The 19,795-nt window shown below is 37.0% G+C and overlaps 1 protein-coding gene and 1 pseudogene across 3 annotated transcripts; one reads left to right on the top strand and one right to left on the bottom strand.

Moving 5' to 3' along the window:
- The first annotated feature begins 11,631 nt into the window (after window positions 1–11,631).
- Window positions 11,632–12,002, top strand: LOC112186957 (annotated as a pseudogene).
- Window positions 12,003–12,825: 823 nt separating this feature from the next.
- On the bottom strand, window positions 12,826–15,591 carry LOC112185658 (transcription factor bHLH18). 3 transcript variants are annotated; one of them, XM_024323924.2, is made up of 5 exons: window positions 15,469–15,591; window positions 14,888–14,990; window positions 14,133–14,702; window positions 13,462–13,833; window positions 12,826–13,359 (listed from the first exon to the last, which is right to left on the bottom strand). In XM_024323924.2, exons 2-5 carry the CDS (start codon window positions 14,924–14,926, stop codon window positions 13,285–13,287), a joined length of 1,056 nt encoding a protein of 351 aa, XP_024179692.1. In that variant the 5' UTR covers window positions 14,927–14,990; window positions 15,469–15,591; the 3' UTR covers window positions 12,826–13,284. The 3 variants fall into 3 exon arrangements, with proteins under 3 accessions (XP_024179692.1, XP_024179693.1, XP_040371069.1); XM_024323925.2 differs by having other exon boundaries at window positions 14,888–14,985; window positions 15,469–15,585; XM_040515135.1 differs by lacking the exon at window positions 15,469–15,591 and adding an exon at window positions 15,361–15,408 and having other exon boundaries at window positions 14,888–14,985.
- Window positions 15,592–19,795: the final 4,204 nt, after the last annotated feature.

Genomic DNA, 19,795 nt, shown 5'->3' on the forward strand with positions numbered 1-19,795 from the left:
AAGCGGTTAAATGAAGCACCGATTGGTTTTGCACCCAAGAATTGCAACCAAATTGCGCACAGACTAGCTAGTATTGGTTTTGAATCTGGTCAAAAGGAGTCTTGGCTCCAAAATGCTCCCAATTGTATTCTAGATGTACTTCAATATGATTGTAACCATTTGAGCTAGCCTCTTTCAATGAAAATTCTCTTTACAGTTAAAAAAAGGGACAATGAAAAACTTCATATGGAGAATTATTTTAAAATATCAAAGAAAAACTTTTCTCTCTAGACTACTTATAACCTAGTCACCACCGTTTGCGGGTCTAGGTACTTTGACACTTTCCGTTTACCATGTTAGCGAGACATTTGTTCTCTCTTCACCTCTCTGTCATTTCTCTCTTCGCTTTTTTTTTTTTCCTTCTCCCCATATGTTTGATTTTGGTGGAAGAGTTTTTCTTTGTTTCAATGGCTAGGCTTCTTGGTCCTTGGCCATACTTTCTCCTTCATGTCCTAATTCTCACACATCTGATCATCTTGACTGATGTTTTTGGCCTCACTCTCCTCCAAAGTCTTACTTGTTGCTTCAAGAATAAATGAGACTCATGTTGGCTGCATTGCTGACATTGATGCTTTTTTGCTGTGGTATTGTGAGTTGACAGCGTCAGCTTTCAATAGTGATGAGGTCTTGGCCCACACCTCTTGTGGTGTTAACGGTGGTGATGCACATCCTCTTGGATAGTAGGAGTTCCATGGTAACTTCTAGATGGTGGTGTGGTTACACTACCACAAAACTAGGCAATATATACCATTGATTCCCCACGTTTGAGCTAATGGTGACTGACCCTTTGATTCTTTGACTATTACAACATGACCATAGGCCAACGATAGATTGCAAACGGTTCTATTAACTGTTGTAATCCACAATAGCAAACATTGGTGACACAAAGTTGCATCTATCACCGATGATATTGTTTATTAATAAACTAAACAATAAAATAATAACATAGCTACCCTTTTTCATCCCACTTATTTAGTGCTATATTTTGTTTTTTGCAACAGAATTTAGTATTATTCATCCCCCATTCTCTCTCTCTCTCACACACACACACACACACAACAGCTAAACAAACAATGGATAACTCAAAACTCTCTTGCTCTCTCTTTCTTCTTCACTGCCATTTCTCAAACTCTGGTAACCTGCAACACGACCTACGCCAATGAATCTAGGGTGAGCCAATCTATATAACCCCTATGGCCATACGACGGGAAGTTAGCTAACGCGCCATCACCAACGGTTTACTGACCCCAACAGCTGCTAATCGTGTCTACTTCCTCGCGTCCCCCATCTTCTGCAAAAGGGTTCCGCCTTTCTTTACTATAAAGTTTATTGTAGGTATAATTGCTTTGGATTTTAGGCTTGTTTCTTTCTTCCTGGTTGAAATTTGTATTTCAGTATGGAATCATTGCTAGAGGATTTTATGGATGTTTTAGGGTGTTGCATGTTCCTTTGGGTGAATCTGAAGTATTTCTTGTAATTGAGTATTTAGCTAAAAGCATAAGCATCCAGGTTAGTTATCAGATGATATTTGTAACGTCCCGAACCTGAATTTACTGATTTACTAATCATTAGGACGGTAAACGACCTTTACTTTCACTTTTACTGTCGTTTCAGTACTTTTAGGGGGCCCTAAAAGATGACTTTTTGTTTGGGTCAAAATTTGAGAAAATTTCCTTCATGAAAGTTGTAGAGGACGTTAAACTGAGCGCGTGCATATGTGGTACGTAAAAATCGGAGCTCGTATGCAAAAGTTATAAGCGAAAAACGGAAATTACTGTTTATGGTAATTTGTCTATAAATAGCCGAGTTACTGTGATAAGTTTCCATTTTCGGAAACTTACCGAGCTCTCTCTCTTCTCTCTCCCCGATTCTCTCTTCCTCTCCGACCTCTTCAGCTTCTTCCGGCCATAACTCCTCCATCCGGTGATGGATTTTGAAGCATAAGCTGTCGTTGGAAAGCTCTCTTCCTTCTTTTCATTTTTGGGATCGTTTGGTAGCTTAATTTGAACCGTGGAATGTGAAGCAACGAGAAGAAGAGGACGGTCACTGTAGCAGTTTTGAGTCAAGGCTGATATTTTCCGATTCCCGCGGTCTCCGGCCACCAAACCGGCGTCGAAGGTTCGGTTTTTGCCAAGGATCATTTTGCCCCTAGCCTTGAGACACGATTTGCAACGTGGAGGAAGAGTCGAAAAGATGAATTTCTGGGTTACTATTCACCGATCGGGTTCAACCTTCTCCTTAATTGTTGAGGTACTTCTACTCGTTTTCTGACTTTGTCTCAGTTGAGAAAGTTGTTGGGTCTGTTGAGTTGGTGCTGCTACCAAAGTTTGGTGGTCATCGGAGGTGGTGGCCGCCGGAGCTTGGAGGCGCGTAAAGTAGGTTTTTAATTTCTGTTTTAGCCCAATTAAATCCCATAAATGTTGTGGAGCTTATATATGGAGTTTGGTGAAGATCGGTGAGGTTTTGAATGTATTATGAATTTTCAAAAATTATGAATTTTGATTATCGATTTACGAGAATCCGACCGTTGGATATCTCTTGGTTTTGCCTTGGAACCTTTAAATTAACGAATTGGTATTAGTTGTATAATTTGGGTTGAGTCCGAGAAGAAGTGGAGATGTGATTATGAGGATTTGATTTTAGGAATCGTATTAAATGGCTGAGTTGTTATTCACGGAATATAATTGAGTATAGGGCGATGTACCGTGCTATTGCTCGACGAAGGAACTCGGATGCGTGATCACCTAAATAGTACAGTGAGTGGACTTTTGTTTTAAATAATGATGCATGCATTTATCTTGAAATTATTGATTAATTTAATTATCATTTTATTTATCAGCATAATATTTTGCCTTGGATTATAATTTTGACATTGTTTTTCCATATGAATTTCGGTTACGAATCTATTATGCTCAGATTTAGATTTATGAATTATTTTCAATTATGGTTCGGAAATGGATTTTGAGCCTTCGATAAGTATCTCCGATATATGGCTTTTATTTGAAATCATGATTTTCGACGAGTTATTTTCCGAGGTGATTTCCGGAAATTTATAATACATTTCTATTCTTCGATATTGAGATTTCTGGAATATTTTTCGAAAATGGGATTTTCGATGGAATTATATTTATCGATTATTTCTCGCCTAATGGTTCATTGACTTGAGATTATTTTGGCGTGCGGGGCCATGCCACGTCGTTGGAATATGTCTTTTCTCGTGAGTATTGGGGAAGCCTTACTGATTTTCGAGTTTTCGTATGCTTTTCAACCACCATACCTGGGTCGTCATATTTATTGCTAGCTAGCCTATTAGTACTACTCTCTGCTTACTATGTGTTCGTGGGTGAGTAGAGCATGGGATGCTCCAGAGTGTGGGACACTCCGACCCGAGCCTGGGAGGCTCCTTTATTTGTATGGTGAGAACTTCTTCCCCATATTTGACTGATACCTTCAGCTAGCGAGGCTAGCTCGATTTCTTTTGACTAGCGGGGCTGGAATGTTTTTATGAATTTTCGTGTTGCGAGAAATATGTTTTATCCACGTTGCATGCATCGAGTTTTTTTTAAGGGAATAAATATGGGAAAGTATTAAAGCTTTACTTTCATTTGAATTAACTTACTTATTTATTTTTGTCCACTCACTCTAACGTGTTTCAAATTACTTTCCCCTGGGCCCTTCGGTTTCAAATGCCCAGTTTGCAGGCGAATTAGTGGAGGCCGGGCGTACATGGCATTTGAGGCATAATTGTCACTACTTCCGCCTTGTAGGATCCCTTAATCGATCTTTTACTCTTCTTTTTATATCCTTGTGTATTAGTATTGCTCTAATAACCTTTGGGATTAGTATTGTTGAGTTTTGTGTTTTGTGAAAGTGGAGTTTATGGTAATTGGGAGCAGGGTGGCTCCAGAAGTATAAGGTTGGTTTGCTTAAAGTGTTTTGTGTGTTTTACAGGTTTTTGGGTAGTCCATTTTAGGGGTGACTCTGCTGAAATTTTGGTAGAGCTATTCCTAAGGTGGGCCTCATAGGGTTACCTCGGATTTCAGGGTGAAATTCGGGGCGGGTCCTGTCAATATTTTTCTTGACTCTTGTGTTTTAAACGTACGTCTTTTAGTTCTGAAATGTCGGAAAGATTTCTTTTACCATTTGCAAATTGTGGGTTTTTTTTTTCACACCTAATCTATTGGTTCTAATTTCTAAGCTTATTCCTCTGTTGTTTGGTAGCCGAGAAAATTGATGGAACATAAAGAAAGAAAAGATTTCAATATATATTAAGTAAGCTAAATGTCAGAAATTGGATATAATTTTAGGTTGCTATCCTTATTACAATCAGTCTTAAGTTTTACCTTTTTTTAACTTAAGTTTTACCTTTTAGGTTGCTCTGTGTTTTATTTCATTACCATATGTGGTGGATGATAGGAGTCACAAGAGAAGTCTTTATACTGTAACTAGTCCACTAATTATAATCTTTCTTGAACTCTGAATCCAAAACATAGTTTTGTCACAAATTAGGTCTCCGTAGAACTTAATCATGCAATGATTCTATAGTTGTAGTGTGCACACACTAGAATGGTCCAGCATGGATACATTTTAATTTTTTTGAAGTGTTAAAATGTGTTTTGTTTCTATTGCAGATGGTTGAACCAATGTTGAAGGCTGCTATGTATCCTTTTCTATTGGTTACATATAGTAAATGTATAGTATTATAAGATGGAAGAGAAGATTTGAAAGTTGATGGACTGGTTTGATTAATGTTGCTATCCAACAGACTATAATTTTTTGACTATTTCCAAGGCATCCAAATCCCATCTATGACATAAGTTGTCTATTTTATTTACCTGGTAGTCTTGGAATAAAAATCTTACATCTGAAGACCATAGCTCTCCAGAAGACTTGTAAGAATTTTAGATGATATTTAGTTTGTGATGTAGTGTCCTTTTACTTTCACCAAATTTGTTTTTATTGCATCATGATTGTTTTTAACTTTGCCAAAGGCTTATTACAATGCTATCTTCCACTAATTGGGAAACTTTCATAAACAAGCATGTGCTGTTTCTATAATACTTGGGTCTTTTAGCCTGTATTGAAATATGCATTATGTGGGTTTGTTACTCTTGACTTTTCTACAGTAAGATATCTACATTGCTGGCTTGATCTTTTTTTCATGGGATTCTCTTTGACGCAAAATTGCATGAGTTTGGGTTTTAGTTCGGCAGGTATTTCCATGACCCTTTTCCAATATGTATAAAGATAATATGGACAGAGAATACATCAAGCCTAGTGGGTAATCACTAATTTGTGACAAATAAGCTTGTCTGATCATTTCTTACTATTAAGTGCTACACTCCATTTATAATTCCAGAATCCTAAGATTGTTATGTTGACTTCTCTCTGTGACATATTGTAGTTGTCATCTGATATACCATGTTACAACTCTTCTTTGTTCAGATGGTTTGAAAGGCAACAATCTCTACTTTGTAGGTTTATGTGCCACATTGTGAGTCTTCAGTTATTCTTTGACATTTTTATGATGTTTCTGGCAACTACAAGTTTAGTGGTTCTGCATGGCTTTATGGAATGGTTTAAAGGATTTGAAGGGTTTTAAAGTTTCTGAGCTCTGTAACAGTCTTTATATTGTCTAAATATTGCTTTCATTTTATGTGATGTAGTTATCTATGGAGGAGTAGAGGAGAAAACACTTATCATGCCAAGAATTTCTTTTCTCATTAAGTGGTTTAATAAGGGGAGTGAAATTTGCACTCCCCTTTTTGAAAACCACACACCCTCTTAATATTTTATTAGTTTTAGTTGGCTGATGCTTTTTTCTCTTCCTAAAATATCCCTGCTCAGTCACTTTATTTTCCCCTGCTCTCTAATCTCTCTTCAACAGTCCAACTCGATAGAAATGAACCCAGCAACAAGGCCAAAATTATGATACAGTTGTTCAGAATCCTCCAATAGAGCCATCATGGCAGAAGAACTGGAAAATCCCAATTCAATATGTTTGATCTCGGAATGGGTAGATCGATTTCGATCTGTTCTTCTTAGATCGGGGGTGAGAGCAAGCGAGGAGACTCGTCGGGTTGTGATTTGCTAGCGACGGGTTTTGGCATCACCGCTGCAACGGGAATCTGGGCAGTGGCTGAGATTTCGATCTCATGGCATAGATGAGCCCGGAGAGGGTCTGTTTATGTCTTGGGATACGGTCTTGAGGTACCACTTATTTTCTGGGTTCTTCCTCTTCAATCTTTTAGAGTTTCAATCACAGTCAAAACAATACGAAATCCAATTTATTCGGCAAATCAAGATTGTGAAAGCAAAGGAGAGGAGATGTTTGGTTGTTTAATCACGAGACAAATCAAGATTAGGAGAGATTGACAATCAGAGGAAAATGATCTAATTAATGTAATTCCCAGATCAGGTAACAAAACCAAATGAAGGATATAATTGTGTGATCAGAGAAATGGGAAGATGATGAGAAGGAAGAGAGGTTCCATTGAGAGAAATATGTTCTGGTCGAGTATGGATGATTCTGGTGCTCTCAAACTCCAATGATGTTCTGGTCGAGTGTCGAGCTCTTCGATCAGGAATTAAGAGCACGAGTACTGATAGTGGTGCTGTAGAGAGCGGTACAATGATCATCAGAAAAGTTTCGATTTGGAGGTCAGCGAAGAAGATGAGGAACAAGGTTTTCGCAAGGTATCAGATGTTTACTATGGCTTCTGGACCTAGCAGGAAGGGCTCTGGCCACAAGAGGTTAAGATCATATTGTTTCGAAAATATTGCTTCTTGTTGTTGCTGGTACTTGTCAAATGATCAAAAAGTTATGGTTGTAAGGGTAATGTAGGAAAGAAATATAAGTTGAACAAAAGAAACTATTAAAATATTAAGAGGGTGTGTGGTTTTCAAAAAGGGGAGTGTAAATTTCACTCCCCTTTAATAATTATTGTTATTGTATATTAATTTTTATTTTTTCTTCTTTGAAAAATTGGCAATCACTAATGTTGAGGTTGATGGATGTATTTTAAAACAATGCAAAAATCAAGTCACCAATAAAGATATGAGATTGCTTTTTGTTGATGGGGCCCACGGTTTGAAAGTCACCAAAAAAGTGGTAGTGGTTTTTTGAGTATATGTCACAGCAGCAATAGGCACCATCCCCACAATAGTAACAATGAGGGTGGCTATTGGTGTACTACACCAATCATTGGTGTCTATAGATCCAATACACACCATTATTAATGGTGTGTTTAGACCTGTTTTGTGGTAGTGTTAGAGTTCCTTTTTGGGTCTCAGATTGGTTGTGGACTAGCTTATTACCAAATGTGCTTTTGATGTTGGGCATACAATTTTTTATTTAAATATTGCATCCCATGTAGGGAAGCACTCATCCCTTACTAGCAAAATATCAACAATTAGGGTGTTGATCAAGTGTTGCCATGTGAAAGGCTCTACTGGATAGGCTAGATGAGGATACTTATTCATATATTTTTATGTAGTTATGGTAACCACAGTTAATTTTTTTTGGAGTGAGTGAGTTATGGGGGTAGATTTTTTTAGTTTGCTCTACAATCTATTAATTTTCTATATTTATGACCGGCCATGCATATGTAACTATGTAAGCATAGTATTATATGTGGGGAACTTATTTCTATAGGCCACTATGTCAGGTCTTTTTGTAATGTTATCACATTATTAATAAAAATTTTGTTTATATTAATTTTTTTTTCCTTATACATATAATTTTTTTTTCCTTCTTCTTTTGTTTGTGGCGGAAAGAGGGTTTATCAATCTTCAAGAAGAAGAACTACAAGTAATCTTACATATTCCGTTTAGCATGAAGATGCGCGCACATACAAACACTGAACAAACTTTTTTATTGTTTTCAACAAAACATACATAAATTAAATTCGAAGTCTGAATGCTTATCTATAACTTCTTGAATTGCATGAGATTGCTAAGCTCAAGTGCAGTATGTTGAAATCAAAAATACATGCAAGAGATTGCATTATGATATAAAGCATAGAGTAAAAACTCCCTTTGAAAGATCATCCACAAAAGATTTGAAGTCTTTTGGAAGTGGGTTTTATTCCAAATGCTAGTCCATTTGCAACTTGACAGCGTTCTAGTTTGGGCTGAAACTATGGGCCTTGCAAATAGGAAAACCTAGTTTTATGACTATTTATATGATGCCATTCCTCATGTAAGCTCGTAGCTTTGAACAAAAGGAACGCTATGGTTTCTAAAAATGTGGGAGAGAGATGGAGAAAGGAGAACTTATATACTTTTTCAAATTATAGGTTCATAGGTTGTGATTCTCATTTTGGGTCGGATGTGATGTAATTTATAACCGGTCAGTTTCCTTAGTTAATGATCGATAATTAGCTATTAGTATGTGAGAAACATCTCTTAATTTTGTTGTCTCTTCACCACACGTGCAATGATTAAAACTAAACTTTTAATATAGGCAATAGCATCAAAATATACAGTAACTCATCTTATTTTTGTTCGTGTATTTTTCTAAGTAAACTTTGAATGCCAATAATAGATTGAAGACTTGTAAACATCTAAATTTACAATCTATCCATACACAGTTGGACACATTTATATCGTTTAACCGCTTGGGTTGGTTCAGATTTCAAAAGGCTAATGTAGCCATCAACCTTCCTTTTTTGACAAAATATGTACCCCAAAAGTGGAAATGTCTGTGGATGACCTATCAAAGGTTGACAGGTGTTTACAAGGAAATCAAAGTTGTACATCAAGTCAAATTTGTTGTGCCAAAAAATGATGATTTCATGGATCTTCTTTCCGAACGTAATGATTTCATGGATCTTTGTAAAGGAGGTTTTGGATGCTTTCACTTTCACCCTGATAATTATTTCTCTCATGCAATATAGTCAAAATGCCACATAAAATAGATGGAATTAGTACTCCAAATCCCACATAAAAAATTGGAATCCAGCAAATATTGTCCTGTTTTCTTCTATCTCTTTAGGGTTTAGAACCTAGGGTTACGATCATTCTAAAAAGAAAGTCACTCACAGCAGTATCGCAAGAGACATAATGCCAGCAGCTGAGCTAGCAAGTACCCATTACTCTTTCCTAAGTTGGGAATTGAAGATAACTCATTGACAGCTTAATACTAAGTTATCATATCCTTGATCCTTCTATCATCCCTTGTTTGTTTTGGTGTATTTGTTTTTTCAGTAGTCAATTAATTGAGGCTTCTGCATATCTATAATTATAAGAATACCGACCAATATATAATTAGACCCATTTTGGGTGAAAGGTCCAACAAAGTCCCAAGAACTCGGTAGGAGAAAGCTAATGAAATTTTCAATGGCATTAATTCAAGGAACACGTATATAGGTATGACTCTGACCATTATCTATGTGTGCACGCAGGCACAGCAGCATTCGAGTACCAAGTACAATTCTTGTTGCCAAGAAAAGGACAGCTCCAAAAACGCCGTCCACTTTGGTTGGTCTTGGGTTGGTTCGATCATAAGGATAATAGCTTCTGCATAATCTCCTTCAAATTGAGCCGATATCTATTATCGTCGTCATTATTCAAATCAAAGATTTCCTTTTTAGAACTGCACATATATAGATTTTCATCTCATAGTCTCATACGGTCATACCGCTCTTTCTTTGTACATAAATACTTAATTTGTTCAAGAAAATAGTAATTTAGTAAATACTTAATGAGCCAGCTAGGTTAAACATATTGGATTCTCGACGAGGGTAGTGATTTTGAATATTGGTGAGAGCTAGCCGGCCTCCAGAGTAGAAGCTGAAGATTAAACTTGGGGTCTACTCTTATGGTACGTTTACTTACTTGGAATGGAAATAAATATGAATCGGAGACAACTGGAATGAGAGAAGAAAGGAATTGATATTGATTCCAGACGAGTTGATTCCTAAACTCATCTCGCCCCTTCGTAATCAAATTCCTGAGTATCCAGGAATCAATTCCTTATAAGGAGGTGGGAACTACACTCATTCCGATTCTTTCATGTGTTAGTAAACACAAGAATACTTTTACCCGGAATCATTCCAATTCATTTATGTGTTAGTAAACGTAGGAATAAATTTACTCCGTAATCATTCCCTCTTATTCCAAGTAAGTAAACATGCTATTATATGTCCAAACTTGGTGATGGTTACATCTAATTTATCTATTATCTTGTGGTTGCGAAAAATAAAAATATAGTAAGCTATCTTCAATTTATTGGATAATATGTATTATGAATGATGTAACGTTGATCCTCTTCCGCCCACTTCAATTTTCTGAGGTCTGCATATCAGATAGTTTACATCAACAAGTATACATAAATTGGCAATGCTTGATTTCTTTTTCTGGCCAATAACATTGCTTGATTTAGCCTTAGGTGGTGCCCACCGGGTGTTAATTATTTTCTTAATACAAATTAACTTCACATCTGATGATCATCAGATGATCTAATCCTTCCCACCAGACAAATAAGTACCATCTAAGCGAGAAGACATGACATTCTTAATAATAACCCCAGTGTAATCTAAACGAAAAAATTGTTACATATCTTTGGAGGTTTGGTATTAATAAATTGATGGTGGTTTGAAGTTTAAGACAGCTCCAAGATTGTATCTAGAAGCTAGACAACAAACTAGCAAGATCACACAGTAGGTTGTCGCCAACTTAAGCAATAATTGGTATTATCATATAATTTTAATTTCAGGGTGGACCATTAATTGATGTGCCTTCAACTGCACTCAAAATCAGATTAAGTTTGTGAAGAATATATGAATATGACACTTCAATATTAATTATAACAAATTGTCTTGGTTATTTGTAAATTTAAAAATAAAATGGTATTATAAATAAAACTGCTTAGTCATGTAGAACAGAAAAATAGAGAGAAGAAGTTTGTTAAATGAAGTTCTTTTATAATAGGGAAAATCATCCAAACAGTGTCTGAACTTTTCCGGACTATTAACTTTCATACATGTGTTTTGAAAAAAATCAAAATGGTACCTGACAATTTAAGCCCGACTCAATTTCACTACCTAGCAACAGTAAAAATGTTAACTCCGTTAACTTTTGAGGGGTAAATCTGGTAATTTACGTGTGACAAGCAGAACTATTATTCTATTAACACCAAACCTTCCCCATTTCTGCCACCACCGCCTACCATCGCTCCCAAGCTATGAAGCTAACAGGCTGCTCCACGAGCCATTTCACTTCGCCCAAATCAAGAATCATAGGTCCCCCATTCTAACTCGCCATTCAGGTCTCAACTAAGGGCATCAAATCTTTCATGCATGTTCGGAATCCGCCTGAATATCTCTTTCATCACAGCCTTGGTCTCCCAATCGCCGACTAATACCGGATTCCTCTTCTTGCTCGGCTCGGCTTGGCTTTGTCCCAGTTGTCCCCTGCAGCCTGGGATTGAGACTTCCCAACACACTTAACCACAACGACTCTGATTAATCAACTCTGATTACCCAGCTGCAAATGTTGTCATCTTCTAAGCTCTCCTAACTAGACCTTCTTCTAGCTACCATTGCTGGAAGGGAAGTGAGGCTTCACATTGCGAATCAAGAAGAAAGACAAATGGCAGGAAGATTGAGCAGCATGGCGTCCAAAATTCATGGGCGGAAACGGCGTCGTCTGTTGCCTCCTCTCATCTACTCCACGTCGGCATGGGCCTCCCCATCGGTAAACACATCGTCCCTGACAGACCCCTCTGCGTCAAAGACTAGCTCGTCTGGGACAACGACATGCCTTTTCACGAACCTTGTATCGATCGCATTGCCGACACAGTTGGAAAGTACGAAGCTTTGGCTTGGCTTACTGGAAGTCTGAGCTGCTTCGTTGGGCTGGGCTTGTTAGCCTTGTGGAACGAGAAGGCGTCCAAAATTCCGTTTACCCCAAAAGTGTACCCATATGAGATTCTACGAGTGGAGCTCGGCGGAGAACCATAGAGGAGTATTGGGCTTCTTCTAATGTGTGCTAATTCTTATTTCAGATGTGTTTTTGTGCATTTTCCATGTTTGATATGGCTCTAAATAATGTTTTGTACCCCAAAATTGTGAACATTGTATGTTTTGGATGGTCATCTTGGAAAAATTTGCTAGTCTGATTTCATTTGAATCACTTTCTCTGATTTTTATGCATTGTTTCATACCAAAAAAAGAAAAGAAAAAAGAATAAGAGTGAGGTTGCAAAGAGATAGGAGAGATGAATACTGAAAAGATGAAAATACCCTTGAAAAGTTAACGGGGTTAACGTTTTTACTGTTGCTAGGTACGGAAATTGGGTCGGGCTTAAATAGTCAGGTACTATTTTGATTTTTTTTCAAAACATAGGTATGAAAGTTAATAGTCCAGAAAAGTTCAGACACTATTTGGATGATTTTTCCTTTACAATACTATTGATGAAGTTTCAAGTTCAAATCTCCTCTCATGCAAGAAAAGAAAATTATGTATTTTAATTGGCAGGTGGTGTATTAGATTAAATGTTACTTGATGTAGACGTTGTTAATGTTAAAATTTTTGAGTTTGAGTTCTATACCTAAATTTTTACCGTAAGCCAATCATAATTTCAAATTCTTTTGTTCGTGTAGATGTTTAGGGTTTTGATGATTGAATAATCATGTCATCCGAATTGCACTATGCTAAATTAGAAAAACCTAAAGAGTTAACAGAACACTAAAGTAAGGAGTAGATTGAAACTTTGAGCGGAACAAAATGTGATTTGCTAGTTTTTTGGTCGATCAACAAATTTCAATCCTTGATGTAAATGAAGTGAATGTTAAAGCGATAAATGGGATAAATATCCAACATCTCAAAAAAAAAAAAAACAACAGTTGCTAATCATCAATACAAAGTGAATAAGTGATTACAACGGAAGTTTTCACAAAAACTCTAAAAAAATCCCTCAAAATGAAAAAGCTGCAGCTAGGTGAACGCAGGAGTGTAATTGAACGTGGTCAACCACGCAAAAATGACAGGAAAAACCCTCCTCCAAAATATACGAAGCCTCGCAGCGAAAAAAAAAAAAAAAAGCCATAGCAATATATTGCTTTATCTGTGCGTGCATGAGAGAGATGTATACAGCCATACAGGGCTTTGCTTCCTCCTTCAAAACCAAAAAACAAAAGAACAAGAACTTCGGTACAGACTGATAACACATGACATGAGTTTATTCTCCTAATTATCTCCATCTTGTAAAGTAGAAGTCTAGGGCACAGGATTATTTTACAGGTCAAACCAACTTGAGCAAAGCTTGTCTTAGCTTTCTTACAAGCTCCTTCACTGTCATGCTGTACTCAACGTCGATCTGTAATTAAGAAAATACTAACTAGTTTTAGATCTTTAAGTTAAGCATGTTAATTCCTTAATGAATAACGAAATATCACATTTAGAGGAAAAATTTATATACCTGAGAAACGACAGTGATATCTAGAGTTGAATTGCCAAAGGGCAAGACGCTGCTATTAAGAATGGTGAGATCAAGCTTCTCTATTTCGCTTAGTATGTTTGCCAGACACCCTTTCTTTTTCTCACAGTGGATTCGTAAGAGAACCTCTTTGTCTGAAACCCTAGCTTCGATTTCAGGAAGTGGTTGATCGGAGCAGCTGTCGAAGTTCTCATCGGATGAGGAGATATCATCATCCACAGAGTACTGAGTTCTCTTCACAAACACCACTGACTCCACGGTTTTCTTTGCCGCTTGTTCCTCTAGTATCTTCATACGTTCTTGCAGCTGTTTCACATATTTTATGGCATCTCCAAGCACTGAAGCCTTGTCCATCTAACAAATTTGTAAAAGGGTTGTCAATAAAATGTATGTTCAATCATAAACGCTATAATTTAGTACTACAGGAAATAGCCATACTATCAATGAATTAATGTAAATTATTGATGATCGGTGTGTGTGTGTGTGTGTGTGTGTGTTTGATTCTTGCCTCAATTTGTGGTGATAATAACAAGTTGACATCTCAACAGGCATGTCTAATATGTTAATGTAGTCAGATATGTAAACCACTTAATAGATAAAGATCATTTGCCCTAATAAACTACGTATTGAATATGTAGATGGGTGATGAGTACCTTCTTTAGACCTGGTACTAGAGCTGATAGAGCGATGAACCGCTGGCTGAGCTTTTCTCGGCGCTTTCGCTCAGCTAGAACGTGATCTTGAGCATGTAAGGGACTTCTAGTGACAGTAGCAGCCCTCTTGATCCCCTGGCCATATGCCCGGTTTGGTGAACAAGTTTGGGGGTCATAGGAATTACCTTGTGAAATCATATTTGAAATTGAATTCAATTTTCCACCAGAACCCAGGACCTCATTCTTTGGCTTCACAGTAGTAGTGCAATCAAGAGAACCATATGCTGATGAGTTGGAGTTGTCAAAAGAAATTAGGTGTGAGGAGGCGGAAGAGGAAGCCCTTGGGACTGTAATTATGTGGTCATGAGTGGTAGTGCAAGAGTTCCAGTTACTGTGGTTATTCTTGGGCTGTTTTGCTGGCCTTTGATCAACATCATTTTGATGAGGGGTAAAATCTGGGTAAGATGAGTAGCTCTCAGCAGAAAAAGACTGGAAATTTAGATCTTCAAGTGAGTAGTCCAGATGAGAATTCATTTCATATTGATTCAGGAAAGTGGGATCTTCCATTTCCTATAAATACCAAAACCAAAACACTTGTATGAAAATACGGAACAATTTTTTACACATCAAAATAAGTTAACACAGAACTTGCTGATCGAATTTTTCTCTAATCAATGTCATTTCTTAATTAACTAGGTTCTGTTGATCAATGGTAATTAAGGAGATAAAAAAGCTAGCATAATTCATAGACTTACCAATTCAGATACCCATTTTGCTGATGAGATCATCTCCATTAATATTTAAAACACCTGCTGTTCTTTCCTCACAGTAGATCTTGGTAGCACCTTTCGAACTAAACTAAACAAGACGGTAAAATCTAATTAGTTGTATACGAAGGCATGGAGGCTGCAATTAATATGCATTTTTTATTGATGAATTACTATTTCTAACTTAAACATGCACAGATTCCATCAGATTCCATGTTCTCTTTCATTGAAACTGGAGAACGAAACAAAATCATTTTCAGAGAAGTGAAGCCAAGCACTGGAAAGTGTAGATCACACTTCATCAATGTTATATTATTCTCATGATCATATGTATGAAATTACAGACCAAAGAAAACAATTGAAGGTTAGAAAGATATGGATCCATTAAATAGGAAGAAGGTTAACTCGAATCCCAAAATTAATTAAAGAAATTAAATGAGTGGAAAAACAGTTTGTGAAACCTTTAAGTTCAGGAAAGCACTAAGGAATCAAAGAAGCCCAGAAATTAAAGTACAGCCTTTCCGAGCAGTTCTTGCAACTTGGAAAAGAATTAGAAGAAGTGAGCTTACCTTAAGACTTGATATGAGATCAGAAGACTCAAGAGAGTGGTAAATGTTCTATTCCAATTCGCAGGGAAGAGGAGGAGTGCATTTTTTTATAGGTGTTTGAACGCGGTCCACATTAAGTAAATGATTAAAAAGAAAGCAAGAATTGACAATATTGTACGTGTTCCAATTTTTACATATATATTTATGATCAAGTTTAGTGGCACGTGTGAAACTATTGTGTGCTTTCTGATTAATGGTCACTGTTCATTTGGAGGCTCTCTTCTTGTTCAGTTGGTCAACTTATGAGTACTCTTTTCTTGTTTTGAATTTGACCTATAAAAGGCATATATATAAATGTTATTATTTTGAGCATATGTGTTACTGTGTTAGTCTTTCGGTTCATAACTAAATAGAGGAAGATAATTTTGGATGGTATTAGACATAATCGCGTTGCATCATATAATGCATGGTTGATGAGCTCATAATTCATTAGTGTTTAACTCGATTTTAACTTCAAAACTTATATAATATTCTAATGTATGTGAACACAAGTAATTAAAATTTTTAAAACTTGTTATTTTGTGTCAATTGGATAGAAGTATTTTGAAATCCAACCTTAGGTCAAAATTCTGTTAGCATTTAGAAATATTGTCCTTTTTTTTTTCTTACGATGAAATTTAAGATCTCCAAGGAAGTGAAAGAGAAAAAAATATCAGAGAAAGGGGAGACATGAAAGCCAAAACTCTTTTTAACAAAATCAAAATGAAAATTTTCATGCCTATAAGAGCAAGTTCACCCGTTGGGTCACTAGGTCAAGAAACTGTTCACTGTCACTGGGCATATGTTTCCACCCGTTGGGTCAGGGTCACCAGTCAGTTACTGTTCATTGAATATTTTATTAATGTAAATGAGAAATGTATGATGTAAATAAATAATATTGATGAACATTTTGGAAATGTAACCAAAGATATTTTTTTGGTTAGACATATTATATGTCAACTGACACTTTTATTTTTATATTTTTTTGAAGGATTAAATACTGTTTACTCCCTGAACTTTCAGGGAAAAAACAGTTCAGTCCCTGCCTTTTCAATTTCACACGCTTACTCAATCATCTCTCAATTTTGGACCAATAGGTCCATTATGTTACTCTCCGTCCAAAAATTATATTAAATTGCTGACGTGGCAGTCATTTTACAGTAAAATGTCTATTCTACCCTCACTTCTTTTTTTTCATTTTTTTTTTCAATTTATTCTTTTCTCTTTTTTTTGTTTTTGTTTTTTTTAATCTATTCTTTTTTTTTTCTTTCTTTCTTTTCATCTCTTATCCTCTACCACTACGACAGTACGACCTACTGTTCGTCCTCCCAATTGCCGCTGGCATCAGCAACCCCTGTCCGCCTGCGAATTCGCTCCCCTACGGATTCCAATTCCATTGCCATCTTCAACAAAATCTCACCCAGATCAGTTCTCTTTCTCCCTCTCCCTCTCCTTTTCTTAAATCTCATTTCCTTCATTTGAATCAAAACTTCTGCAAATCTATCTAATCCAACAATGGCGAACTGTCCAGGAGGTACAACCTTCTCTCTCTTCTCTCTCTCTTCCTTATCGTTCAAATATATAAACATACACACATCTCCAGAAACATAATTGAACTTTTCCTTTGATTGGTTTGTAGATTATTGAGCAGCAAGTGTTGATGGTGGCGAAGCTGTTGGAGGAAAAGCTCGACGAGGAAATCGCAGCCCTAGATAGGCTGGACAACGACGATCCGGAGGCGCTCAGAGATTGGATGCTCTAGCGGATGAAGAAGATGGCGGAGATCGAAGCGCAGCCGTTGGATCTCCCTTGGCCACGGTGAGTACACGGATTTGAGCCGGCCACCATAATCAACCGAATCCTCCTCACCTAAACCCTAAACCCCAACCCCAACCCCTTCTTATCTGTAGGAATATTGGGTTTTGCACAAAAGCTCAAAGCGAAGGGGCATTGTTCTGGGAAACTCTGAGCCCTAAATTAATTGAAGATGTAAAATTAAATCAGATTGGTTGTGATTTTGGGTGCATAAATTGTGTGTAGAGGGAGAGTACCTTTGTTGGGCGAAAGGAGAGAAGAGAATAAGAGATTGGGGTTGAAGTGAAGTGGCGGTGGCAGTGGCGAGGATGGGGTTGAAGCGTTGTGGCGATGGGGAGGGGAGGGGAGAAGATAAACAGAAGAAAAAAAAAGATAAAGAATAAATAAAAACAAAAAAAAGAATAGATTGAAATAGAAGAAAAAAAAGTAAGTGAGGGTAGAATAGACATTTTACTGTAGAAGGACTGCCACGTCAGCAATTTAACATAATTTTTGGACGGAGAGTAACGGAATAGACCTATTGGTCAAAAATTGAGAGATGAGGGAGTAAACGTGTGAAATTGAAAAGGCAGAGATTGAAATGTTTTTTCCCTGAAAGTTCAGAGAGTAAACAGTATTAAACCCTTTTAAAAAAAAAAATTTAACACTCCACAGACACTTTTATCACATGTACACCACTGACAATTTTTTTTGAAAAGAGAGAAGAAAAACCCAGCGACAAGTTTGGACGAACCAGATCACTCTTACACTATGCAATCTGACGGTTCTTGCAAATATAATCTTATCTAAATTTTTGGATAAGATTACGAAGAAGGAAATGCTGATAGGTGTCCTTATCAAGTTATCATAATCTGTATGAAGAATATCAATAAATAGACCTCATCTTTGCACTCCATACACACACCATATGAGCTTAACAAACCTTCACATTTTTCTTATCTCTAGAAACATTTCCTCAATCGCCCTTATTTCAATGAATAGGTTGTGGGATAAAATTCAACAGTTTAGGGATGAAGATGATGAAGAGACGATGACGACCAACGCCATTGTGATCGTAGCAGTTGCAAAAGAATCTGCAAACTAAACTCGAAGGCGCGGTTCTCATCTTAGTCATGCACCAAATGAGGAGAGACTTAGAGAAGAAAGGGGCAAAAATTTGATGGTCAACTACTTTGTCGAACGTCCAGTGTTAAAAGATTGGGAATTCTGAACACGTTACAAGATGAGCCTCAATGTCTTCAAACGTATATCTACTGACCTTTGCCAGTATGATCGATACTTTATTCAAAAGTCAGATGCTACCAAGAAAGTCGGACTACTTCCTGAGCAAAAGATGACATATTCCTTGTGAATGCTTGCTTACAGTGCTGGAGCAGATCAATGTGCTGAGTATTGTTGGATGACGAAATCCACCTCCATCGCAGCCCTTCAATGATTTACAAGAGGAATTGTTAATCTGTACACAGCAGAATACCTTCGCGCTCCTAATGCGGTCGACCTCAGACCACTTATTGTCAAAGCTGAGAGGAGAGGTTTTTCAGGAATGATTGAGAACATTGACTGTATGCATTGACAATTGAAGAATTGCCCTTCTGGTTGAGCTGGAGAATATAGTGGTCGAAAACATATCCCCACTATCATCCTAGAAGTCATTCGCATCGTACTACACCTGGATTTGGCACGCATTCTTTGGAATGCCCGGGGCATGCAACGACCTCAACATCCTAGAAAAGTCTCCGTTGTTTGAAGAGCTTACCGCTGGTAGAGCACCTCAGATCCAATTCCAAGTGAATAACAGAATTCACAATTTAGGCTACTATTTCGCTGACGGTATTTATCCTCGATGGATGACTTTCTTGAAAATTGTTCGAAGTCCTACACACCCCAAGGAAATTGAGTTTACAAAGGCTCAAGAGGCGTATAGGAAGGATGTGGAAAGATGTTTTAGTATATTACAGTTAAGCTATGGTATTGTTAGAGGAGCTGCTCGTGGGTAGGATAAAGAGGACATTCGATACATTATGTTGACTTGTATTATATTACATAACATGATTGTCGAGGATGAACGACCTGAAGACAACGATGATGAGTTGGAGTCCAATGATGAAGATGATAACAATATGAGCCCCAGGATTGCTGAGGTATGGGAAGGACCCACCAGTAGAGACTTTGATCCTGTTGGTAGATATGGTCATAATATGAACGGATTCATGAATCGATACCAAAAAATTAGATATGAGTACACTCACTCGAACCTTCAACAAGATCTCATTCAGCACTTTTGAGAAGTTAAAGGCAACAGGCATATCTAGATCTACTATTTGAATAATTGGCTATTGTATGTTCGTGTGTTTTTCATTATGTTTGTGTGTTTTTCGTTTAGTTTATATGTTTTTGATTATGTTTGTGTGCTTTTCATTTGTAAGTATATTATTGCTGAGGACTTTCTTTCAATGTACCCACATATTCAAATAAATTTTCATTTCATGACTTT

Source organism: Rosa chinensis, chromosome 2 (assembly GCF_002994745.2).
Source record: "Rosa chinensis cultivar Old Blush chromosome 2, RchiOBHm-V2, whole genome shotgun sequence".
Lineage (NCBI taxonomy): Eukaryota > Viridiplantae > Streptophyta > Magnoliopsida > Rosales > Rosaceae > Rosa > Rosa chinensis.

Excerpts from the sequence above, each read along its gene's own strand:
- LOC112185658 (XM_024323924.2), bottom strand. The coding sequence starts at position 14,926 with ATGGAGATGATCTCATCAGCAAAATGGGTATCTGAATTG. Across the intron at positions 14,703-14,887 it reads CAAAATGGGTATCTGAATTG|GAAATGGAAGATCCCACTTT; the intron begins GTAAGTCTATGA and ends TGGTATTTATAG. Across the intron at positions 13,834-14,132 it reads TAGTACCAGGTCTAAAGAAG|ATGGACAAGGCTTCAGTGCT; the intron begins GTACTCATCACC and ends CAAATTTGTTAG.